General features: G+C 34.6%; 1 protein-coding gene across 1 annotated transcript in view; it reads right to left on the minus strand.

The window, feature by feature from the left end:
• Positions 1-1,112: 1,112 nt before the first annotated feature.
• The window catches only part of Sans (SAM_USH1G_HARP domain-containing protein Sans), a 39,321-nt gene continuing 17,297 nt past the window's right edge, over positions 1,113-23,136 (minus strand). Inside the window, exons 3-9 of the mRNA XM_085949549.1 lie at positions 22,710-22,931; positions 14,996-15,240; positions 13,790-13,947; positions 5,873-6,075; positions 4,977-5,093; positions 4,143-4,306; positions 1,113-2,755 (exon numbers count right to left, since the gene is read on the minus strand). Coding sequence (XP_085805675.1) covers positions 2,490-2,755; positions 4,143-4,306; positions 4,977-5,093; positions 5,873-6,075; positions 13,790-13,947; positions 14,996-15,240; positions 22,710-22,931 — 1,375 coding nt within the window. The 3' untranslated portion in view covers positions 1,113-2,489. The remainder of the gene's footprint in view (positions 2,756-4,142; positions 4,307-4,976; positions 5,094-5,872; positions 6,076-13,789; positions 13,948-14,995; positions 15,241-22,709; positions 22,932-23,136) is intronic.

Below are 23,136 nucleotides of genomic sequence, written 5' to 3' on the forward strand. Positions count from 1 at the left end.
ACTCGATCCAAGTGTACTTGGATCGTACTTAGACCGTGTCAACGCGGCTTAAAAGGCAAGGCAAGGCAAGTTAAAACATTTAAAATCCCAACAATTTGACAAGTTAACACTTTAATTTAGTAATAAAATTGTAAGAAAACACTGGTCTTTTTTAAGTATAATATATATTGTTATTTTTTAACTTCATACAAAAAAAATGTTTGATTATATTATACCTACATACAATAAATTACACAAGACAAAAATCATGATTCAACCGGTACCTACTTATTACAATACATATAATATTTAAATATGAATATTGTATTTACTTAGCTTTGTACTTTATAAAAGTATAATAAAGAAAAAAATACTTATAGGTATAAACCATTTTATGTTTGACAATTTAATTCATTGCAACATTCAAAACTGTATATTAGGGAAGTAATGAATATTACTTTATCCAAGAGACAAGTCATTTCATCCTTCTCTTTGAGCAGGTTTATAAATTTATGAATTGCTAAACATAGCTGATGTACTATATTATGAAAGACCTGTTTTAGACAATAGATATTGCTTGAGATTTTCACGGGTTACTTACTATCTTTTTGGTATTTGATAGCCTATATTAAAATAATATTTAAATGAATAGTTTTAACTCATTTTATGAAATGTGAAAATTTAAGTTGATAGACATGTCGTGTGAAATACGTCTGCGTATGCGGACCTCGGTCAAATTCAGGTAATTGTGCTGGCGCATCTATGATTTTTCCAACCGAGGCTCGAAAGTATTAACATAATCTACAATTTTATTAGTCACTTGATATTTGGCAGCTCGTGCAGAACTATAAATTGAGGCGGCAGCCGTGACCCATGACGTAGATTATTTTTAAAAATAGTCGTATTTCACATCTCAATTTTCAATATATAATTGATGTACTCTATCTCGCTCTAAAAATTAACACAGCCAAGAGAGGGAGTGTTAAAAGATAGTACTTTTGACAGTTAACGTCTTGTAAGTGATAATATGTTAGAATAACCTCGCTGATCGTTATTAAATTATGTGAATTGAGTATTACATAATATTATTATGTTATGTTTTAGTTAATTAAAAGTTTCAATATATCTTATTTCATCTCTTTGTTTGATGTATTTTTGCAATTTTATCAATAAAAATTAAACACCGAATAAGCAAATTATTGAATAAAAATAAATATGTATAAAGAGGTATTTTTATTGGCTATTAAATTCTGAACAATCACTATCTAGTGATTTCTTCATAACTATGAACGTTAAGAATCGGTTTTGTAATACATAATTACGCTAAAAACATTTCAATCATTAAATTTAAGACACACAAACATTAATTATTTAAAACCATTTACAAATTAATAATGTTATACTTAATAAGTATTTACAGTAACCAATTCGGAAAGTGAATTCTCTTTTAATCTCTATTATGTATAATTTATTGCCCAATGTCATTATAGAGTTTATAGGACAATTAATTATTCACAGATGAAAATTTTCATGACATGGTACACATGCGAATCACTGTCATCTAATTTATAGCAAATTAGCATTTTCGCTAAGCGGATCATATGGACCTCCAGAGTGTGGTAATTATATTAACAGAATTATTTTGTTCACAGAGAATGGATATCAGCTTCGAATAACTAATCGGGTCTTTGCCCTGGATAAAATAAAAATTGAAAAACGACATGTAGTTTTTGTCAGATGCGGGATCGAACTCGCACCCACATAATATTCAGGGACAGGTGTTCTGCCAACTATGTATTGACCAAAATTGATAGGTAAATAATAACTGTGTACAGTGGAGCCCCGATTTACATGCCTGGAATTCCTGTTTCATTTGATATTCACTTTTTTATTTTCCGCAATTTAAATCAATAAAAATAAAAATTCATTTTATTTTAACACATTTAATTAAACAAAATCATTGAGATGAATATTAAAGTGCAGACGCACGTGTACATTTCTACTTGCAGACATGTATGTCTGCAGCACCCGAGGTCAAGGTTACACAGTTTGTTTGATTGGTGGGCATCTTTTTTCCTGTTATTGTCAGTCTCTTCAATAACATAAAATTGGAGTTTCACCATATATGTATATAAATATGATAATTCTTTAAAATTAACATTTTACAATCTGGAACATAGTTTTCTTGAATTCACACAATAAGTTCAGCTTTATGGTAATAAAAAAATCTTCTTATAACCAGGATGCATTCGGATAAAAGATTATGCATAGAAAAACTGTCACTATCTGAAGATATCTAAAAAGTACTTTGAAAAGAATGGTCGACAATGTTCCCGATTCATTGACAAGCAGATACGTTTGAAATTCAATGAACCAATTCGTCAATATTGAGCGTAAAAACTCTCAATATTTTCAATGAATGGCGGGCAAAAATTATTTGTTATCACTATTATGTTTTGTCCTTACATTATTATGAATAATAAAGGATTATTGTATTAGAAGCATCATTATTATAGTTGACTGTCAATCATCGGTCCAGGATTAGCTAAGGCATTCTTCCTTTCCTGCACGGCGGTGACCAATATCTTAATGGGGCCGAGGGGAAGTCCTAAGGATTTCATGTCGGTCTCAGTGAGCAACATGAGAGAGATGAGGTTGATCTGCTCCTGCAGGAAGTTGGGGGCGTACTGCGAGAGGCCGTGCGCTGCCAGGAAACGCTGCATGGCTGCCGATCCCGATTCTTCTTCATCTTCATCCGATGACGCTGATGAACTTTCTGGAAATTTAAAATTACGTAAACACATTGAATGGGATTTAGCAATTTTGCAAGATTTTATACAAAATTGAATTATCCATAATATATTGTACTGTATAGGACCTTTAATACGTAGAATCAACCCAATTCTTGCATCAATCATTAATCATGGTGTAATTTTCTGACAATATGCAACTGAGAGATACCTATCGTCGACCATATTCTTCTGTAATTTTGAATAGGTACTAACCTAGATTCATAGAATATGTTGTCAGGATTTCTCCAAATTTTAGTTTTAACATGCCTGCACTCGCCAATATTTTGTAATTAAACTATTTATGGGATTATTTTTAGGTGGATGATCAGTGAAACACGTGAGGGCACTTTTGATATAAAATTAATTTGATTTGATTAAGTAAAGATGTTTTGTATGCGTGACTGTGTAATATGCGTTTGCTCTGTCCCGAGGCCTACGACGGACTGCGTAGAGTGGGACAGTACATACTTTTAATTCATTAATAAGAATTACAACATACATAATTGAGTCGTTTAATAATGAAACTGAAACTGTCCACAATTCAATATTAGCGGTAAATTACGTTTTGCGCGTCGAGCACTGGGTGGTTTTAACGTATTTTATTTTCAAATTACAACATTACGCCCATTTCTATTAGTTAAGAAACCTCTGTTTCCAATAATGAAAAGTAAAATTGGAGATAAACAACATTTATTTTATTCATTTCATTTTAAATAATAGGTTTCTGTGAAATGTTAGATTTTGACATGTTTTAGAAGTTAGAGATCCATTACCAGAATCCAGAATTAATAATTTGCTATGTACTCAACGTATCTTTTTTAAATAAATAAATTACATATTGTGTAAAATTGCACATAGAATAATAATATGTCCATATTTTTATTAGATTTTGAATATATTGGTTTTTGTTGAGGCCTACATTGTGGATTGATTTCAATGAAAAATAATTTAATAAAAAAAATCATTTCTTCAGTTACCGTATCGAAAAATATACTTAGATTAATATTAATACTATCGATGGATTTTGAATTTAAATTCAAATGGATATAAGTTTTGTACTATTCCATTTGAGTAGTTTTTATGCGACCCGTGTTTTGCTTTTCGGCATCTTCAGGCACTATGTGCACTCTTCTTCTTCTTCGGCCATATCCGCCCCAACAGGTAAATACACAATGACAATGAATATAATTAATTCTAACCTAAATAATAATGTAAGTAAAAACTTTATCACCCACCTATCAAGTCAAGGATCACAATAAAAATATATCGTTATATATTGAAACCCAGGACTCAAATGGAATAGTACAATACTTAAATCCGTTAGAATTTATACTTAGATTTTTTTCATTCAATAATAAATTAAAAACTGACCTGTTAATCTGTCATCATTCCACCTTGGTTTAATGGAACGCTGCCGGGCTGCGAGAGACCCCGCTGATCCAATTGACAATTCTTCACCATGATTACCAGTTCCTACGGGACCGGTGGATACGTGGCTTGGATTCATCGAATTCAATGTCGCTGTTATAGAACGTCTGGAAATAGATAGAAATATGATATTAGGTATCCAAAAAAACAATCTAGTTCTAAAACAATTTAATTGAATTGAAATCTATCGAGACAAGGACACAGGGAGAGAAACGAGCTGAATACCAGTCAGATTGTGTCGTGAAAACTGTGTTACCGAGTGGAGTAGTGACAGAGTGCCTGCTTCTGAAGCTACGGATTCGTTTGTTAATAATGTAGTCTCCACTCAATAAATGCAATGCGCATATATTCTGCTTAGGAGTGAAAATGCCGATAGCTATCAAGTGAAGTGTTGTACCTAATACTAAAAGTTCATTAGACTCACTCTTGTCATTGTATCAATTGTTAATCAAATATCAAGAGAGTACCTATGTCAAATTCATTCATAACATGAATAATATACAAGATTTTTCAGATCATTTTTATAGAATACAGTAGCGTGTGCTCTAATATCATGCAAGTGCATTTTGCACTCCCTGAATTTTTTTAGAACATCGCTCAATGTGTTATTGTTATTTATATGTTTATTACACACTTCGCGATGTAAACAGCGTATAAAAATAGTTAACACAATCACTGCTGACCTTTTAATTACCACATTTAAATAACACGTTAATTATATCTAATGGCCAAGTACTCCAAACGCGGTGTTAGCACTAAATGAGTTGAATTATGTACCTGAATGCAACACTCCCAAAACCAGGTCTGTCAAAAATACTTGCTGGTTCTTGCAGCATCACTTCCTGGCCTAATCCACTGTCATCAGCCGCCAAAAAGTCAGGATGGCTTATTGATCTGGAAGATAATTTTTTTTTTTTTTGAGTTAATCGTTTTATATAGATATTTTTTATAAAGATACACTTTCATCTGTCTTGTATGGTGTTTATTAATTTCTTTCAATACTATATTTAGTAGGTAAATAATAGTTCGTAAATTGAGTTTGTCGATCAATCCATGTGTGCAATTGTCCGGATATGGATTGGATATGGAGTAAATATATAAGCAATAATGTTATTTTCTTACCTTTAAAGTAGCAATTATGTCAAGTTATGTCATAATCTATCAATAATGGCAAATAACCATTTTGTATTTAACATTTTTGGCTTAATTTGAAACAAACTTTAAATTTTTGTAGGAATTATTATTGTATTAACAGTTTTAATTTAATAAAACACAATTTTTTGTAGTACTTATTCCACTTTTAATCAATAGATTAGGACCGGTTTCGTCCGCCTCAGAGGGACATTTTCAACTGAATACATTTTTTTTTAAAACAATATTTATCAAACAAAATCCAAAGCGACAGAAATAATATAAGTATCAATAGGTACATAAATTATCCGTCTAATCTATTGATTAAAAGTGGAATAAGTACTACAAAAAGTTGCGTTTTATTAAATTAAAACTGTTAATACAATGCAGTTCCACCATGAATTGACAGTTAACAAAATAAAAGAAATTATTAGTGTATTTAGAGGGACAGTGGATATTTCATATTTAATCTGAATACTTAGGCACTGATCTACTCGTATAAATATAATTATAGTATTAAATAATCTATTGCATTGTCTTACCTAGTGAGGCCAGATTTCCTGGGTGCATCAATCCCGTTCTGCGTTTCTTCATCATCATCGTCCACTCCGAAGACGTCGGCGATCTTGCCTCGCTGGTGAGGCCCATTCGGTGCAAAGGTACCGACGTACATCACTTCCGAGTCACGTCTCAATCCTGTCAACGATCGAATAGATCTGTGCCCGTCCATTTCTAATTCTCCAACCTGTATACAATGGAATATTGATCTATTATATGGAGTATTAATTTCTTCGGTGAAAACATCAGCACCTATTTGGATTAGGCCAGTTTAAAATATTTTCCACTACATTAATGTTGGCTTCTATCAAATTTGTGTAAGTACAAAGAATTGTTAAATAATTTTGTGTGTGTTTTGCAATGAAGAATTTGGAACAGTGCTGCCAGCCGTATTAAATGTATTTATAGCGAAATATTCAAAGACCGGCACCGTCCAATCTCTTTGGCAATACTCTATTTTGAAATAATTTTTTTTAAAATAAACAATAATTTCAAGTCAAATGTGCCAAAATACTATACTTTTGGAAAATTCAGTGTGAGAAATGTAGCGTGTACTTTTTTCAGAAATAGCATACTTTTTACGCATCGTACATAAATCAGCATCTCCTATATATTATTATCCTAAGAGATTTTGGAAAATGCACCAACAGCCCATTTAAGCGACATTTTATTGTTATTTTTACATCTTCACTTCAAAATGTGCGCTACCGATTCATCTACCGATTGAATTGACCACATTTCAGAAATTTTCAATGATTTTACAGGTACGTGACGTTTATATCCGATATTTTCTCATATACCGTATACGATTCGCCATTTTCATTTAACGCACAGCAGAATGACGTCTTCGTCGCTTAAGACATGCTTAAGACCTTCTAATCCTCTAATTGATAAATGGAATCGATTATTTTTATTCAAATATCGTAATGTCATTGGCGCACTTTTTTCCGGTGAGAAAACAATACTCTTGGTACAATTCACTACGTAAATTATCTTTCAACAGCAGCGTACGCCACTGTCCGCCATTTCATAGATAACATGATATTCCAAATTTGATTTTTTAAAATACTTCTTTGTGGCTGTTACGCACTCTTTTTTTATTGAATAATTACCTAGGCTACTAATTTCCATAGATCACAATATAGTCATATTAAACTAACAAAGTTGCCATTGCAAACAACAAGAGAAATTAATACGAATTGTTATAGTTATCAAAATGTGTCATATCGTCGTTGAAACTAGAAAATTGTGTAACTCCAAAAACACTACTTTACAGGAGAGACAAAAAACATTATGGTTTCCTATACAAATGTATGGTTTTGGAGTGAAATCATCCATGATTTAACAATGATACAATTTTTCTGGAATTACAAAATTTGCAAGACGGATAGATATTATCAACGGCCACTAGATGGCATTCAAAGTCAATTTTCGATTAAAACGGAGTTACACAATTTTCTAGTTTCGACGACGATATTGTATAATATCTACCTATTTTTATCGTTCCTATCATCATCAATCTTGACCTATCCACTGCTGGATGAAGGCCTCCTCAGCCTTATTCGACTCTTTACTTACACATGAATTGTTATATTTATCAAAATCAGTGATATTATATTATTATCTACTTATCTATATATATAATGCCATTATTATCACGAGCCTCAATAAATCCACTGCTGGATGAAGGCCTCTCTACGTTGATTGTATTCTTGACAGTATTGAATTTCTAATGTTATTTATCTATATATTCATATCGTCATCATAATCATCATTATCATCAACCAGGATCAATCCACTGCTGGATGAAGAGTTCCGCAACCTGATTCTACTACTTTTGGTTTAACGAATTAGTGATATTATTCAATTCAATTCAATTCATTTAATTCATTTTTTTTTTTAACATATACATATTTCTATCCATCTTATCATCATCGACTTGAACCAATCCACTGCTGGATAATGGCCTCCCTAGCCCGAATCTACTCATTTCTGTCATATGATTTGCTGTATTTATCAAAATCAGTGATATTATATTTATCTACATATTCATATTGTCATCATCATCATCATCATCCAGGATCAATCCACTGCTTAGTAAAGACCTCCATAGACTGATTCTACTCTTTTTTGTCATACGAATTTCTGTATTTATCAAAATCGGTGATATTATATTTATCTATATATTCATATCGTCATCATCATCATCATAATCACATCGACCTGAACTAATACACTGCTTAATAAAGACCTTCCTAGCCTGATTTTATTCCGTTCTGTCATATGAATTCCTGTATTTATAAAAATCGGTGATATTATAGTTATCTGCATATTCATATCATCATCATCATCATCATCAACCAGGATTAATCCACTGCTTAATAAAGACCTCCCTAGCCTAACTCTACTCCTTTCTGTCATACGAATTTCTGCATTTATCAAAATCGGTGATATTATATTTATCTATATATTCATATCGTCATCATCATCATCATCATCACATCGACCTGAACCAATACACTGCTCAATAAAGACCTCCCTAGCCTGATTTTACTCCGTTCTGTCATATGAATCCCTGTATTTATAAAAATCGGTAATATTATATTTATCTACATATACATATCGTCATCATCATCATCATCGACCTGAACCAATCCACTGCTTAATAAAGACCTCCCTAACCTGATTCTACTCCTTTCTGTCATATGAATTGCTGTATTTATCAAAATCGGTGATATTATATTTATCTACATACTAGCTGAGCCAGCTGGCTCTCGCCAGTCTGTCTCGCTAGGTCTTGCAGACAGCTTTTCGTCATAGTGACTTGGTGTTGGATTTTAATATAATAATTGTAAAGTGTGTATAGACGGCGCCGTAGTTTTCCCTTCGGGATGGATTTTCATTCACGTCAGACAATTGAAAATTTATCTGATTTGTCAGTTTTACGATATGCATGTCGTCACTGCCAATACAAATTTGGAGTCATGTGCGTAGTCTATTCTGGAGTCTGGCCTTCTCAATATCATCTGACACCATTTCAGGCTGCTAAGCCTAGCAAAACAGCTGGCAATCGCCGATTGCTACCACTGTCATTTTAATTTTAATGCAATATATGTGTAGGTATGTGCATTTAAATATGATAAATAGTTATACATCTCAATCGTGATTATCATAAATAGCGATCCAATATAACGCGAATATTAATCTCTTTCGGGTCCCATTTACATAATAGAAAAAGGTTAGCAGCATAAAAAATAAATTTAAACATTATTTTGTTTCATTGTCTATAAAAAATAAATGCTTGGAGCCACAGAATAATATTTTAAAAATCATATTTTGTTTTAAAAATTAACCTTAAACAATATAGTTTCCCGGTGCGGGACATTCATATCGAGACAAATGTTGATAAATAATGAAGTAATACATATTATATATGATAAGAATAGGAATTTATAAGACCTAAAGATGTGAAATCAGCTTAAAAAGGCCTTCATCCAGCAGTGGATTGATACAGGTTGATGACGATAATGACGATATAAATGGGTAGGTATATAAAATCACAAATTTAAAAAAATATTGCAGTTTATATGACCAAGAAGAGTAGAATTAGGTTGGGATAACCTTCATCCAGCAGTGGATTAATCTCGGTTGATGATGATAATGACGATATTATGAATGGGTAAATATAATATCAGTAATTTTGATAAATATAGCAATTCATATGACCAACAGAAATTCAAACAACTTAAGAGAGGCCTTCATCCACCGGTGGATTGATTCAGGCTCAAAATGATAATGGAAATATAAATAGATATAATATCACCGATTTTGATAAATACAGCAATTCAAATGACAGAAAGGAGTAGAATCAGGCTAAGGAGGTCTTTATTAAGCAGTGGATTGGTTAAGGTCGATGGTGATGATGATGACGATATGAATATGTAGATAAATATAATATCACCGATTTTGATAAATACAGCAATTCATATGACAGAAAGGAGTAGAATCAAGCTAGGGAGGTCTTTATTAAGCAGTGGATTGGTTTAGGTCGATGATGATGATGATGACGATATGAATATGTAGATAAATATAATATCACCGATTTTGATAAATACAGCAATTCATATGACAGAAAGGAGTAGAATCTGGCTAGGGAGGTCTTTATTAAGCAGTGGATTGGTTCAGGTCAATGATGATGAAAATGATAATGACCATATGAATATGTAGATAAATATAATATCACCGATTTTGATAAATACAGCAATGCATATGACAGAAAGGAGTAGAATCAGGCTAAGGAGGTCTTTAAGTAGTGGATTGGTTCAGGTCAATGATGATGATGATGACGATATGAATATGTAAATAAATATAATATCACCGATTTTGATAAATACAGAAATTCATATGACAGAAAGGAGTAGAATCTGGCTAGGGAGGTCTTTATTAGGCAGTGGATTGGTTCAGGTCGATGATGATGATGATGATGACGATATGAATATGTAGATAAATATAATATCACCGATTTTGATAAATACAGAAATTCATATGACAGAAAGGAGGAGAATTAGGCTAAGGGGGTCTTTATTAAGCAGTGGATTGGTTCAGGTATATGATAATGATGATGATGATGATGACGATATGAATGTGTAGATACATATAATATCACAGATTTTGATAAATACATACATTCATATGACAAAAGGAGTAGAATCAGGCTAGGGAGGTCTTTATTAAGCAGTGGATGGATCCTGGTTGATGATGATGATGACGATATGAATATGTTTTTAAATATAATATCACCGATTTTGATAAATACAGCAATTCATATGACAGAAAGGAGTAGAACCGGGCTAGGGAGGCCATTATTCAGCAGTGGATTGGTTCAGGTCGATGATATAAGAATGATAGAAATAGGTATAATATCACAAATTCGTTAAACCGATAGTAGTAGAATCAGGTTGCGGAACCCTTCATCCAGTAGTGGATTGATCCTAGTTGATGATGATGATGATGATTATGATGACGATATGAATATGTAGATAAATAACATTAGAAATTCAATACTGTCAAGAATACAATCAACGTAGAGAGGCCTTCATCCAGCAGTGGATTTATTGAGGCTCGTGATAATAATGGCATTATATATAGATAGGTAGATAATAATATTATATCACTGATTTTGATAAATATAACAATTCATGTGTAAGTAAGGAGTAGAATAAGGCTGAGGAGGCCTTCATCCAGCAGTGTATAGGTCAAGATTGATGATGATAGGGACGAAAAAAATAGGTAGATATTATACAATATCACACATTTTGATAACTATAACAATTCGTATTAATTTCTTTCATTGTTTGCAATGGCAACTTTTTTAGTATGGAAATTAGTAGCCTAGGTAATTATTCAATAACAAAAATAGTGGGTGAACAGCCACAAAGTATTTAAAAAAATCAAATTTGGAATGTCACGTTATCTATGATATGACGGACAGTGGCGGACACACCTGTCAGATTTTTATTTACGCAGTGAATTGTAGCAAGATTATGGTTTTTTCACCGGAAAAAAGTGCGCCAATGCCTACATTACGATATTTGAATAAAAATAATAGAAAGGATTAGAAGGTCTTAAGCGACAAAGACGTCATTCTGCTGTATGTTAAAAGAAGTATGGCGAATTGTATACGCTGTATGAGAAAATATCAGTTATAAACGTCACGTACCTGTAAAATCATTGAAAATTTCTGAAATGTGGTCAATTCAAACGGTAGATGAATCGGTAGCGCACATTTTGAAGTGAAGATGTAAAAATAACAATAAAATGTCGCTTAAATGAGCTGTTGGTGTATTTTCCAAAATCTCTTACGATAATAATAATGAAAGATTCATATCGTCATCATCATCATCATCGACCTGAACTAATCCACTGCTTAATAAAGACCTCCCTAACCTGATTCTACTCCTTCCTGTCATATGAATTGCTGTATTTATCAAAATCGGTGATATTATATTTATCTATATATTCATATCGTCATTATCATCATTATCATTATCGTCATCATCGACCTGAACCAATCCACTGCTTAATAAAGACCTCGCTAGCCTGATTCTACTTCTTTCTGTCATATGAATTTCTGTATTTATCAAAATCGGTGATATTATATTTATTTACATATTCATATCGTCATCATCATCATCATCGACCTGAACCACTCCACTGCTTAATAAAGACCTCCTTAGCCTGATTATACTCCTTTCTGTGATATGAATTTCTGTATTTATCAAAATCGGTGATATTACATTTATCTACATATTCATATCGTCATCATCATCAACCAGGATCAATCCACTGCTGGATGAAGGGTTCCGCAACCTGATTCTACTACTATATTATACCTATTTCTATCGTCCTTATCATCATTGACCTGAACCCATCTGCTGATGGATAAAGGCCTCCCATGCCTGATTCTACTCCTTTCTGTCATTTGAATTGCTGTATTTATCAAAATAGGTGATATTATATTATATCTATTTATATTTCCATTATCATTATGAGCCTGAATCAATCCACCGGTGGATGAAGGCCTCTCTAAGTTGTTTGAATTTCTGTCGGTCATATGAATTGCTATATTTATCAAAATTGCTGATATTATATTTACCCATTCATAATATCGTCATTATCATCATCAACCAAGATTAATCCACTGCTGGATGAAGGTTATCCCAACCTAATTCTACTCTTCTTGGTCATATAAACTGCTATATTTTTTTTTAAATTTGTGATTTTATATACCTACCCATTTATATCGTCATTATCGTCATCAACCTGTATCAATCCACTGCTGGATGAAGGCCTCTTTAAGCTGATTCCACATCTTTAGGTCTTATATATACCTATTCTTATCAGATATAATATGTATTGCTTCATTATTTATCAACATTTGTCTCGAAACTATATTGTTTAAGGATAATTTTTAATTCAAATTTTGATTTTTTTAAAAATATTATTCTAATGCTGCAAGCATTTATTTTTTATAGACAATGAAACAAAATAATGTTTAAATTCATTTTTTACACTGCTAACCTTCTTCTATTATCTCAATGGGACCCGAAGGAGATTAATATCACATTATATTGGATCGCTATTTATGATAATCACATAATATATTGCTTTATATTCGAATGATTGAGATGTATAATTATTTATCATATTTAACTGCACATACTTACACATATATTGTATTAAAATTAAAATGTCAGTGGTAGCCCATCCCGAAGGGGAAAATATGGCGCCATCTATGCATACTTCACAATTATATTAAAATCCAACACCACCAAGCCGTCTGCAAGACCTAGCGAGACAGACTGGCGACCGCCAGCTGGCTCAGCTAGTATATTATTATTATCTCAAAATCTGTTCAATCATAATGGACGACAGGTGACATGTCCGCGTCTGGCAAATTCAGATGCTGTTTTTTAATGTGTGATTGGACTCAGAGCATGTATGTAATGGATTGAACAAGTGGCTAACATCCATTTCGTATATGTATATTTTTCCTCTTGTGAGGTGGCGAAGATCTACATCAGATTGTAGATACAATGAAAAAAAGGACATTAAATGAATTGTTAAATGCACGTTGTTGAGAAAAGCATAATTTGAAAATGAGCTATAAACAGGGATATCTTATGAAATGATGACTACAGATTCAATTTTAGAGTAAAGTCATTTAAAATAACACTATGGTATAAGTCCACAGATTGTTCAGGCGTTCATCTTCATCCGTGAAATACGCTAAATTATTCATTTTTGACCCATACACAGCACCTCAAGGCTCTGAATTAATTTATTTAAACAGGCTCGGTGAATAAAATATACTTTAAAAATAAATAATGAACTGTGGGAACCTTAAAGTCATCATTTTGTCTGTTGACTGTTCCATTTTTCATTTTGCTGGCCATGGCTTTCTTTTGCACTGCACTCTTACCGCGATGGCCTCCGGAAACTGTTCCCACTAGAGTACTGAATGTCGGAGGAGCATTATCACCGATTGCTGTTAGGTTACCTACAAAATTGCATCTTGTCAATCAATATAAACACAATGGCATATCAAATTATCCTAGATTGACCTCTTTGGAGCTAACTAATGACATTTATCATGCATGGCTAGTTTTTTGGGGATAATGGTTCCTGGAAACAGAAAACCATCCCTGCCAAAGATGTTGACGACAAAACTTCATATAAATGCCGATACAATTTCTATATAAGTAAATTAAGTAGCTGCAGATCATTCCGCATTGGATGTTGATTTCTCTCTATTGAAAGCTTCATATTTGTGATTTAAGATTTATATATATATATTTATATTTGTCTATATGTTTATTTGTCTATATCTTTATATGTCTATCAAGGGCTCTAAAGGTGTTTTACCTACACCTAGTTTGATTAAATCACAAAAGACATCAGCAGTATTAACAAAATTTGATATCATTTCACACAATCTGCTGATTAATTTTGTCATGATTAGATATGGTACAGATGGCTTAGTTGGTGAAGCATATTCGTCAGTGTTAAGTGTGTTAGATTTTTTGTTATATGGCCTATCTAGCTCAGCGCATCTATTCTATACACAAGATTGCTATAGGCCGCTATCGGCAGCTATCGAGGGTAGTTTTTCATTTTTTTTATTGAAGTATTAGTACTTATTGTAACAATTACAATATGTTAACCGTCTAAACAGTCAAAACTGTCTATCTCGCTCTAAAATTTAACACAGCCAAGAGAGGTGCTGTTAAAAACAGCACTTATTGTAACAATTACAAGTAACTTATTGATACTTCGATACAAACGTACTCTGGATAGCTGCCGTAGCGGCCGAAAGCAGTCTTGTGTATATAATAGATGCGCGATGGTCAAATTAATTTTTCCACAAGACGGAGCGATAATTTTGGGGATTTTATGAATCAGAATGGCTGAAAGTTCTCTACTTGAGCAGTACCAACCTCTACCAATATGCCAATTGAATTCCGCATGATACAATGACACAGTAACAGAGGATTGCTAAACTTGTTATTCTGTTATAATCGCAGCTTAGCATTTATTTTGGTTCTTACCTTGACTAGATGATCTGGTGATCTTTTGTTTAATCGCCATTAAGACATTGCTCGGTCGGTGTGGCATTATCTTTTGATTATCGTCTGGTGACCCTGCATACAGTCCACCTCCCTCCCACTCCCTGTTCCACTTCCTCAATTCCTTGTCCGCCATTACTTCCGCTTTTGATTGCCGTTTGTTGTACTGCACCAGAGTTTTTTCACTTTCCTTTTTCGCTTTGTCTTTCATTGATTTTGCTTTTTTTCTGTAAAATAAATAATACATGAGATCCTATAATTTAGTATGCGGTAACATCCACTACCAGCATTCTTTGAAGAGGTCGGGCTGGCGATGGTAATATAATGATGGTAATAAGTATGCAGTGTTGCCAACTGTCGTTGAAAAAACATGCCAGAAGGGGTATATAAACAAGCTACTTGGCAGGAAATAATGCTAGATTTTGTGAAAATAAAATTTCAAATAAATTTACTTATTCTCGTATGGAAAAAAAAGTGAAAAAATCGAAAAAAAATCGATACGTGTAAAAACCACTCATTTTAACAGAAATGTATTTCAAAATTAACAACAAATACTGATATTATGTCAACGGCGTTCAAGTTTCGTTTAATGTTTGAAGACGAGAGTTTTTTATTGTAGGACAGACTTAGGGAATTAAAGAACCCACCTTTTAGATGAATAATAATGTTAAATTATCATTTTATATACGAGGAGATTCGGAGTAATATACGAAAACCTTAAATAATGCATGAAATTGTTTCATCGTGTTTTATTTCTCACTAAAATAGGTACTGACCTACCTGCATTAAGTATCCGATAGTCAGAAATTTGAAGCGTATTAAATTAAATAAACTAAATATCTAACGTTTTTCAACACATTTAAAGCTGTTGGAGGCATCAAAAAACGCATGTAAAAATGCCACTAGTCAGATGCGTTTTCTGCAAGCAGATGCCTATAGAAAAATACTAGATCTGGCAAGAAAAACGCAAAAATTGGCAACGCTACACGTATGTAGTTAGCCGGCTCGCACATCACAACTCGCCTCGTGTGCCTGACCGCCACAAATCAAAACTTCCGAGAACGGGCGGCAAGTGTTGCATGACACAACCTCGCACATCTATCTAGCGACAGTCGCGCTTGGTCTTAGAAACGCATGGATATTTCAATGCGGTGATCGGCGAGCTGGTATAGGAATGACCAATTCGTAGGTGTTTCTTTGTGACTTCGACCCTCCGACTCGGAGCCCGAGAAGGATGCAACATGTCGAATGCAACAGCCAGATGTTTTTTTCAGACGAAACAGTTGCATTCAATTAATCTGCGAAGCTCCATTTGACAACACGTGTTATGTTGTTTCGTTAAATAACAATGACGTCACATCGACGTATTCGACACGTTTTTAGACGAGACGAGTTCCAATGTGCGAGCCAACTGTCATCCACTACCAGCTTCTCATGGTCTTATAACAAAGTGTTGGCTGCTACTTAGACAAATATTAACAATATGTCTTATTTAAATAGTGTTTATAAATGGCCAAAATTAGTTATAACGTGTGTAACAAACATTTTATCTGGTTCAAAATTCTGAGAAATCAATGCTAAGGTATGAGACCGTGCATCAGGAAGAGCAACTAATAACAGTTGGACCTCGTCCCTTCCGGGACAAGTTGCTCGAAAATTAAAATTGATAATTTATAGAAGAATTATCGTAATAGATTTTTGGGTTTCCACCATGTGTACTTCCTTCTTTCCTCGACGTTTCGGGTACAATAATAAATCTCTTGATAATGGCCTCTGCAACGAGCCCGAAATGTCGAGGAAAGAAGGAAGTACACACGGTGGAAACCCAAAAATCTATTACGATAAAAAACAACCGTGAAAGTCTCAAACATAATATAGAAGAATTATTGTAAACTGTACACTGTCTGTCTTGATTTCTAAAATATAAACCGTTTTCACCCGAGTTTGATCAGTGGATTCATCTCTTACCCAGCCTAACAGTAGACACAATTTGAAATATTTAAGGTTTGAAAGGGTCCCGTTGTGAAAATCACCATTGAGGTTGATGTATTTTTCTGAATATTTTGTGGATGTTTTATAAAGGATAAGTGTATGGTCATTTTTTTTGTTGACCACATGTTCGTTTCTTTACTATTCAGAATTATTGCATATTCTGTACATTTACTCCGCATCATGGCGCATTGGCCAATTACTAAATTATTATGTTATAATACTGGTTTTTATGAATAAATAAATAAAGATAAAAATTCTTACGTCTATAACACTTGAATTTGTGCCTACAGATTATATAAGCAATTCTAATCTTAAGAAAATTCTAATCTCTCTGTTTTAAGATCACTTAAAGCTTAAAGTCACAAAAACAGACATATTGGTTGATAAGACTAATTACCTTGTTTATCAGCACATTCTTATGGTAATAAAATTCACTATTATTAAACATAATTGATATTTTACAGATGTAATGCCATGTTAGGGCAATCCATTATACTTAATATGGCATTAATGAAAATATGCAGAAATTGTATGATTTCTTGAAATCTTGCAATCGATTTTTAGCTAACTTCCCGACTAGCTAGACATTTGAAACTTTTAGAATATATCAGAACACGATGCCAATGCATTTTTTTATTACTTTTAGCCATCTTTAAGTAGAATTGAATTCATTTTCAGTTAATTCTGTTTTGTATGAAAAGTTATTTTGACACCATTATTGGTTGCTGGGTCTGGGGTCCTAGCAACTAAATTATTAATATATACGTGCGTTACTATGGACGGGGACAAATGGTTGGCTAGGGCCTCAATGAAATGCACTAATGCCAATAGGTACATTTCTATAAAGTGTTGAGACGCTACTCTACAGATGGCCAACAAATCCTATCTCTAGCCTCCACGCGGCGTCCCCTGGGCAATGCAGATGTGGTGTGTCTTGTGACAGTATAACTCATCTGTAGCTAATAGAGAAGGGTGAAAGGCGAAACTCTGGCGCCTTAAAACGAGAGACCCCTTGGCTACGGGAAGGAAAACCCAGACAGAAAACCACACACCAACCCGTTTGGACAGCGTGGTGTGTTATGTCCAAATACCCCCATGAAACATAAACAAAAATCTCGGCCCTCATTCTCCGGAGGCCAACCTGACACTGATCACGGCAGCAATCAACAAGGGAAGGCAGAGGGTGCTAAGAATCCCCGGAAAGACGGTAACGGCTGCCTACCGATGACCATTGCCACCTATAACGCGAGAACATTATCCAGCAACGCCAAACTTCTAGAGCTCGAAGAAGAACTCGAAAAAATCCATTGGGATGTTGTCGGGCTCAGCGAGGTAAGACGACAAGGAGACGATATCGTCAATCTCCACAGCGGACATGTACTCTGTTATAATGGGACTAAGACCGGACGCACAAGCGGTGTCGGATTTTTAATCCACAGACTCTGGAAAGATCGCATAGTTGAATTTGATTTCTCCTCAGATAGAGTAGCAAGTTTAACACTTCAGCTCAGCAAAAGATACCAGATTCTGCTTTTGCAAGTTTATGCGCCCACTCAAAACTCACCTGATGAAAAAGTGGAGGAGCTATATGAAGAAATCAGTACGTTGAAAAATAAACGGAAATGTCACTTCACTATCATCATGGGAGACTTTAATGCACGAAACGGATCTCAACACCAGGATGATGTAGCGGTCGGGCACTTCGGACATGGCACCAGGGATGGCCGAGGAGACATGTTAGTGGAGTTTGCGGAAAACCACAATCTCTACATCATGAACTCATTCTTCAAAAAGAAGCCTTCTCGAAAATGGACATGGCGAAGCCCAACAAAACGAACCAGCGAAATCGACTACATCCTCACCAACAAGAAGGATATTTTTCTAGACTGCACAGTCATTAAAAAATTTAATACTGGCAGCGACCACCGAATGGTAAGGTGTAAAGTACGATTTTACATCAAACGTGAGAGATCCAAACTGATGCAGAAGCCCAGAGTCCGCAGAGGCTTGAGAAGCAGAGTCGAATTCCAACAAGAGCTGGAGAACAGGCTAGCGGCTTTCCAGGCTGAAAATGACCCCATCTCCCTACAAAACACCGATGCAGTAACAAAAATCATTATAGAATCTTCGGAAGAGACAGTTGCTGCTGTGGTCGAACGAGTAAGCAAACTTTCAAAGGAAACGTTGAATCTTATGAAGCTGCGTAGGAGTACGAAAAGCGAACAACAAGTTGCAAATGATCTCGAGTACTCCACGCTGTGCAAAACTCTACGTAAAAACATACGAGAAGATCTTCGTAAGTTCAATATGAACCTTGTTGAATCAATTGTTGCGTCAGGAAGGAGCTTACATAAGAACAAGCAGCATCTGTCAATAGGGAGACGGCAGATCACGACACTAAAAGCGCAAGATGGAAGTATCGTGCGTAACTGGGATCATCTACTGGACACTGTTGTAGAGTTTTACAGCGCTCTATACAAAGATGACACTGACATCAATTCAGATCTTCCGGTGAACGGAGAATATGGAGATCCTCTTCCCGAGGTTACTACCACAGAAGTGGAATATGCTATAATGTGCATGAAGAGTGGGAAAGCCCCGGGAGAAGATGGGCTGACTATCGATGTTCTCAAACGGGCCGGGAGGACGGTGAGCGAAGTGCTCGCACGTCTGTTCACGTCTTGTCTGCACGAAGAGAACATCCCAGAGTCATGGAAAAATGCCTCCATTATTATTCTCCATAAGAAAGGAGACACTGAAGATCTGAAAAACTATCGACCAATTAGTCTACTGCCAATTCTGTATAAGGTTTTCACGAAAATACTCTCAAACCGTCTCGAAACAGTTCTAGACGAGAACCAACCAAGAGAGCAAGCCGGTTTCAGAAGAGGCTACTGTACTATGGATCATATACAGGTCGTCAGGGAAATCATAGAGCGCTACCAGGAATACAAACTGCCATTATATCTTGGTTTTATAGACTATGAAAAAGCGTTTGATTCCATCAAAAAATTCTCAATTATAGACGCCCTTAGCAACCAAGGAATTTCCAGACGCTACATAAACATATTGAACAGTATATACAGTGATGCCACAGCATGCGTGAAACTCCACAAACGGTCGTGTAAATTCCCCATTAACAAAGGTGTCCGGCAAGGTGATACCATTTCACCTAAACTATTCGCCGCTACTCTTGAGGACTTATTTAGGAAACTTGATTGGGAGGAAAAAGGTGTTCCAATTAATGGGGAGCACCTCAGTCACCTGCTCTTTGCAGATGATATTGTTATACTCTCACAAGACCCGAAAGACCTCCAAAGTAGAATGCAAGAACTCGCAGATGTCAGTCAAACGGTCGGTCTAAAGATAAATGTCTCAAAGACAAAAGTGATGAGGAACTGTATTTCGGACCCTGCGATTATCTGTATTTCTGGCACCCAACTCGAGCAAGTCAGCAGCTACGTCTATCTCGGACAGCAGGTGTCCATAGACGGAAGCATGCACGATGAAATTGCTCGAAGAACAAAGCTCGGATGGAGTGCTTTCGGACGTCTGAATATTATCTTCAAGAGTGACCTACCATTATGTCTTAAGCGTAAGGTGTTCAACCAATGTGTGCTACCCGTGCTCACGTATGGCTGCGAGACGTGGACCCTCAACACGAGAGATGTCCAAAGGCTAAGAGTCACACAGCGAGGCATGGAGAGGTGCATGTTGGGCATCACGCGAAAGGACCGTAAGAGGAACGAATGGGTTAGGAAGCAGACAAGAGTACGCGATGTAATAGACGTTGCCAAGCAGCTGAAATGGAGATGGGCGGGACACATTGCTCGCCGAAAGGACGGCCGCTGGACAAATGCCGTCATCCAGTGGTACCCAAGGGGTACGAAACGGCCACAGGGTCGCCCTAAAAGCCGCTGGATTGACGAACTGGTAAAGTTCGGCGGAAATACGTGGCAGCGAACGACACAGGACCGAGAGAGTTGGAGAAAGCTTGGGGAGGCCTTCATCCAGCAGTGGATTGACCCCGGCTGATGATAATGATGATGATGACTATGGAAATTAATATTACATGTCAAACTGACATTTCAGCAAAGAGATTAGACTGTGGAGAGTGAACATATCATCATTTTCGTACGAACACGTACGAAGCAATACGAAACAAAAAAAAATCTGTTGGTATTACTGTAAGCTGCTACTTCACTATCGTTTGCTTTTGTGTTGTAAAAAAACATGGTGGATATTGTTATTGTATTTTACAAAGATTTCAGATGTTATTCGGCTAAAAAAGTGTTTTTAAAGGAAGAATACAAAGGAGTAACAGCATTTCTGAACAATATATGCATATTATTAATTGATAGTTTTTCCTAAAACATATGTTACAATAACAATTATGTCAAACGTCAAATGTTTACTCTCCAATGTCATGTGCCAGGGCCGCACTCGTAATATTATTTTGAACCCAAAATATAAGATTTGTTTTTCAAAGTAAAAAATATTAGTACTAGTTAATGACATTCATTATTTAGATAAATTTATAATAGTTTTCAGAGTTAAATATATTTTGCCCTGCACCAAAGCGGAGGCATTCGTATGCATCCAAAATTAAAAAAATATATATATGCAGGGCTTCTCTGATAATAATATTATGTTAAATAGATAAAATATTGTAATTAACTATATAATCAAATTTTCAACATACCTACCTGTATTTTGTGTCTAATAGGTTTATATAAACAAGTAATTTTATACACAATATTTCAAAAACGAACCCATGTTATATTTTTATTTCATAAAATATTTTCAAAAATACACATGTGTAAATAGGTAGGTAATATAATAAACTTTTTTTTTGTTTGTAATTAACTGTAATTATTTGTGTTTTTTACCGTTTTATCTAAACAATAATGCTACCTATGTTATTTTATATAGAACAATATGTAAAAACAAGACCATATTTCTTATTCCAATATTTAACCATTTGCTACTAACTGATTTGTGTATAATTTTTCATATTATTGTGTTTTTTGTGTTATTAAAAATAAAATACTTACATCCATTTGCATTATTTTTTCTTACCCTGAATCCTAATAAAGTTTTTATTGCGGGAACTTTTTATAATGAAAATACGTTTATCATAAATTGGTTGTAAGATTGTGTTGATAAAAAAAAATACTCAGTGGGGCGTTTTTATGTCCGAGTATGGCCCATTTGCAGCAAAGTGTACCTAATTTCAGAGAAATAGAACTTTCTCTCACAAAACGAGTACACACTGACATTTGTGTGCTACCTCTGGGGAGGAGTCCAATCTCTTTGCATTTCAGTATTATTTCTATCAAGTACAAATTTTTTTGATCGTTTAAGCTAATCAAGTCAAGTTTATATGATTCAACAGAAAATTTAAAAACGTTGAATATAAAAAGTTCTTTTTATCTTGTAATTATTTTTTCTTACTTATATATTTCCATTTTTTTTTTTTGGGGGGGGCGACAATTTTGGGTTGGCACCCGGGCAGCAACCACCCTTGGCATGGTCCTTAATGGTGGTTCTATAACTTCATTATATAGAGAGTAGTATCGCCATTTTTTGTTTCATATATATTATGTATCCTAATGTACAGTCAGAAACCTCTTCATGTGGTGGCAAAGATCCACATCAGATTGTAAAGCCAATGAAATATATTATATAAAAGTAAAAGAATTACCTGTCGATATTCTCTATTTTGGCCGCTTGTGTATCTAGGTATCGCAGAATGTCATCTCTGTTGTTTATGGCAGCCAGTTCTTGTGCGGTGTGGTTGTCAATGTCGACGGCGTAGAGATTAGCGCCAAAATTCACCAAGAATGTGACACACTCTTTGTGGCCCCTCGCAGCAGATAAATGTAATGCAGTATTTCCAAAATGGTCAGCTTTGTCGGGGTTACCTCTGAAAAGAAAATGTTACATAATATTAATATAGTTCTGTCAACCATTGGCGGCTTAATCCGGAAAAAGCTAGCAGGTCAATTTTGAATATATTATTTTAATTTGCCTTTTCGTTGTATACTGAAAAGACGTATTGCAAATTGACTTTTTATACATTATAGAATAAGTGCTAGAAATTGTTATAGGTAGGTACCTACTTACCCTTC

This window comes from Rhyacophila brunnea, unplaced genomic scaffold (assembly GCF_057557595.1).
Source record: "Rhyacophila brunnea isolate RB1 unplaced genomic scaffold, BYU_Rbru_1.0 scaffold_22, whole genome shotgun sequence".
Taxonomy (NCBI): Eukaryota; Metazoa; Arthropoda; class Insecta; order Trichoptera; family Rhyacophilidae; genus Rhyacophila; species Rhyacophila brunnea.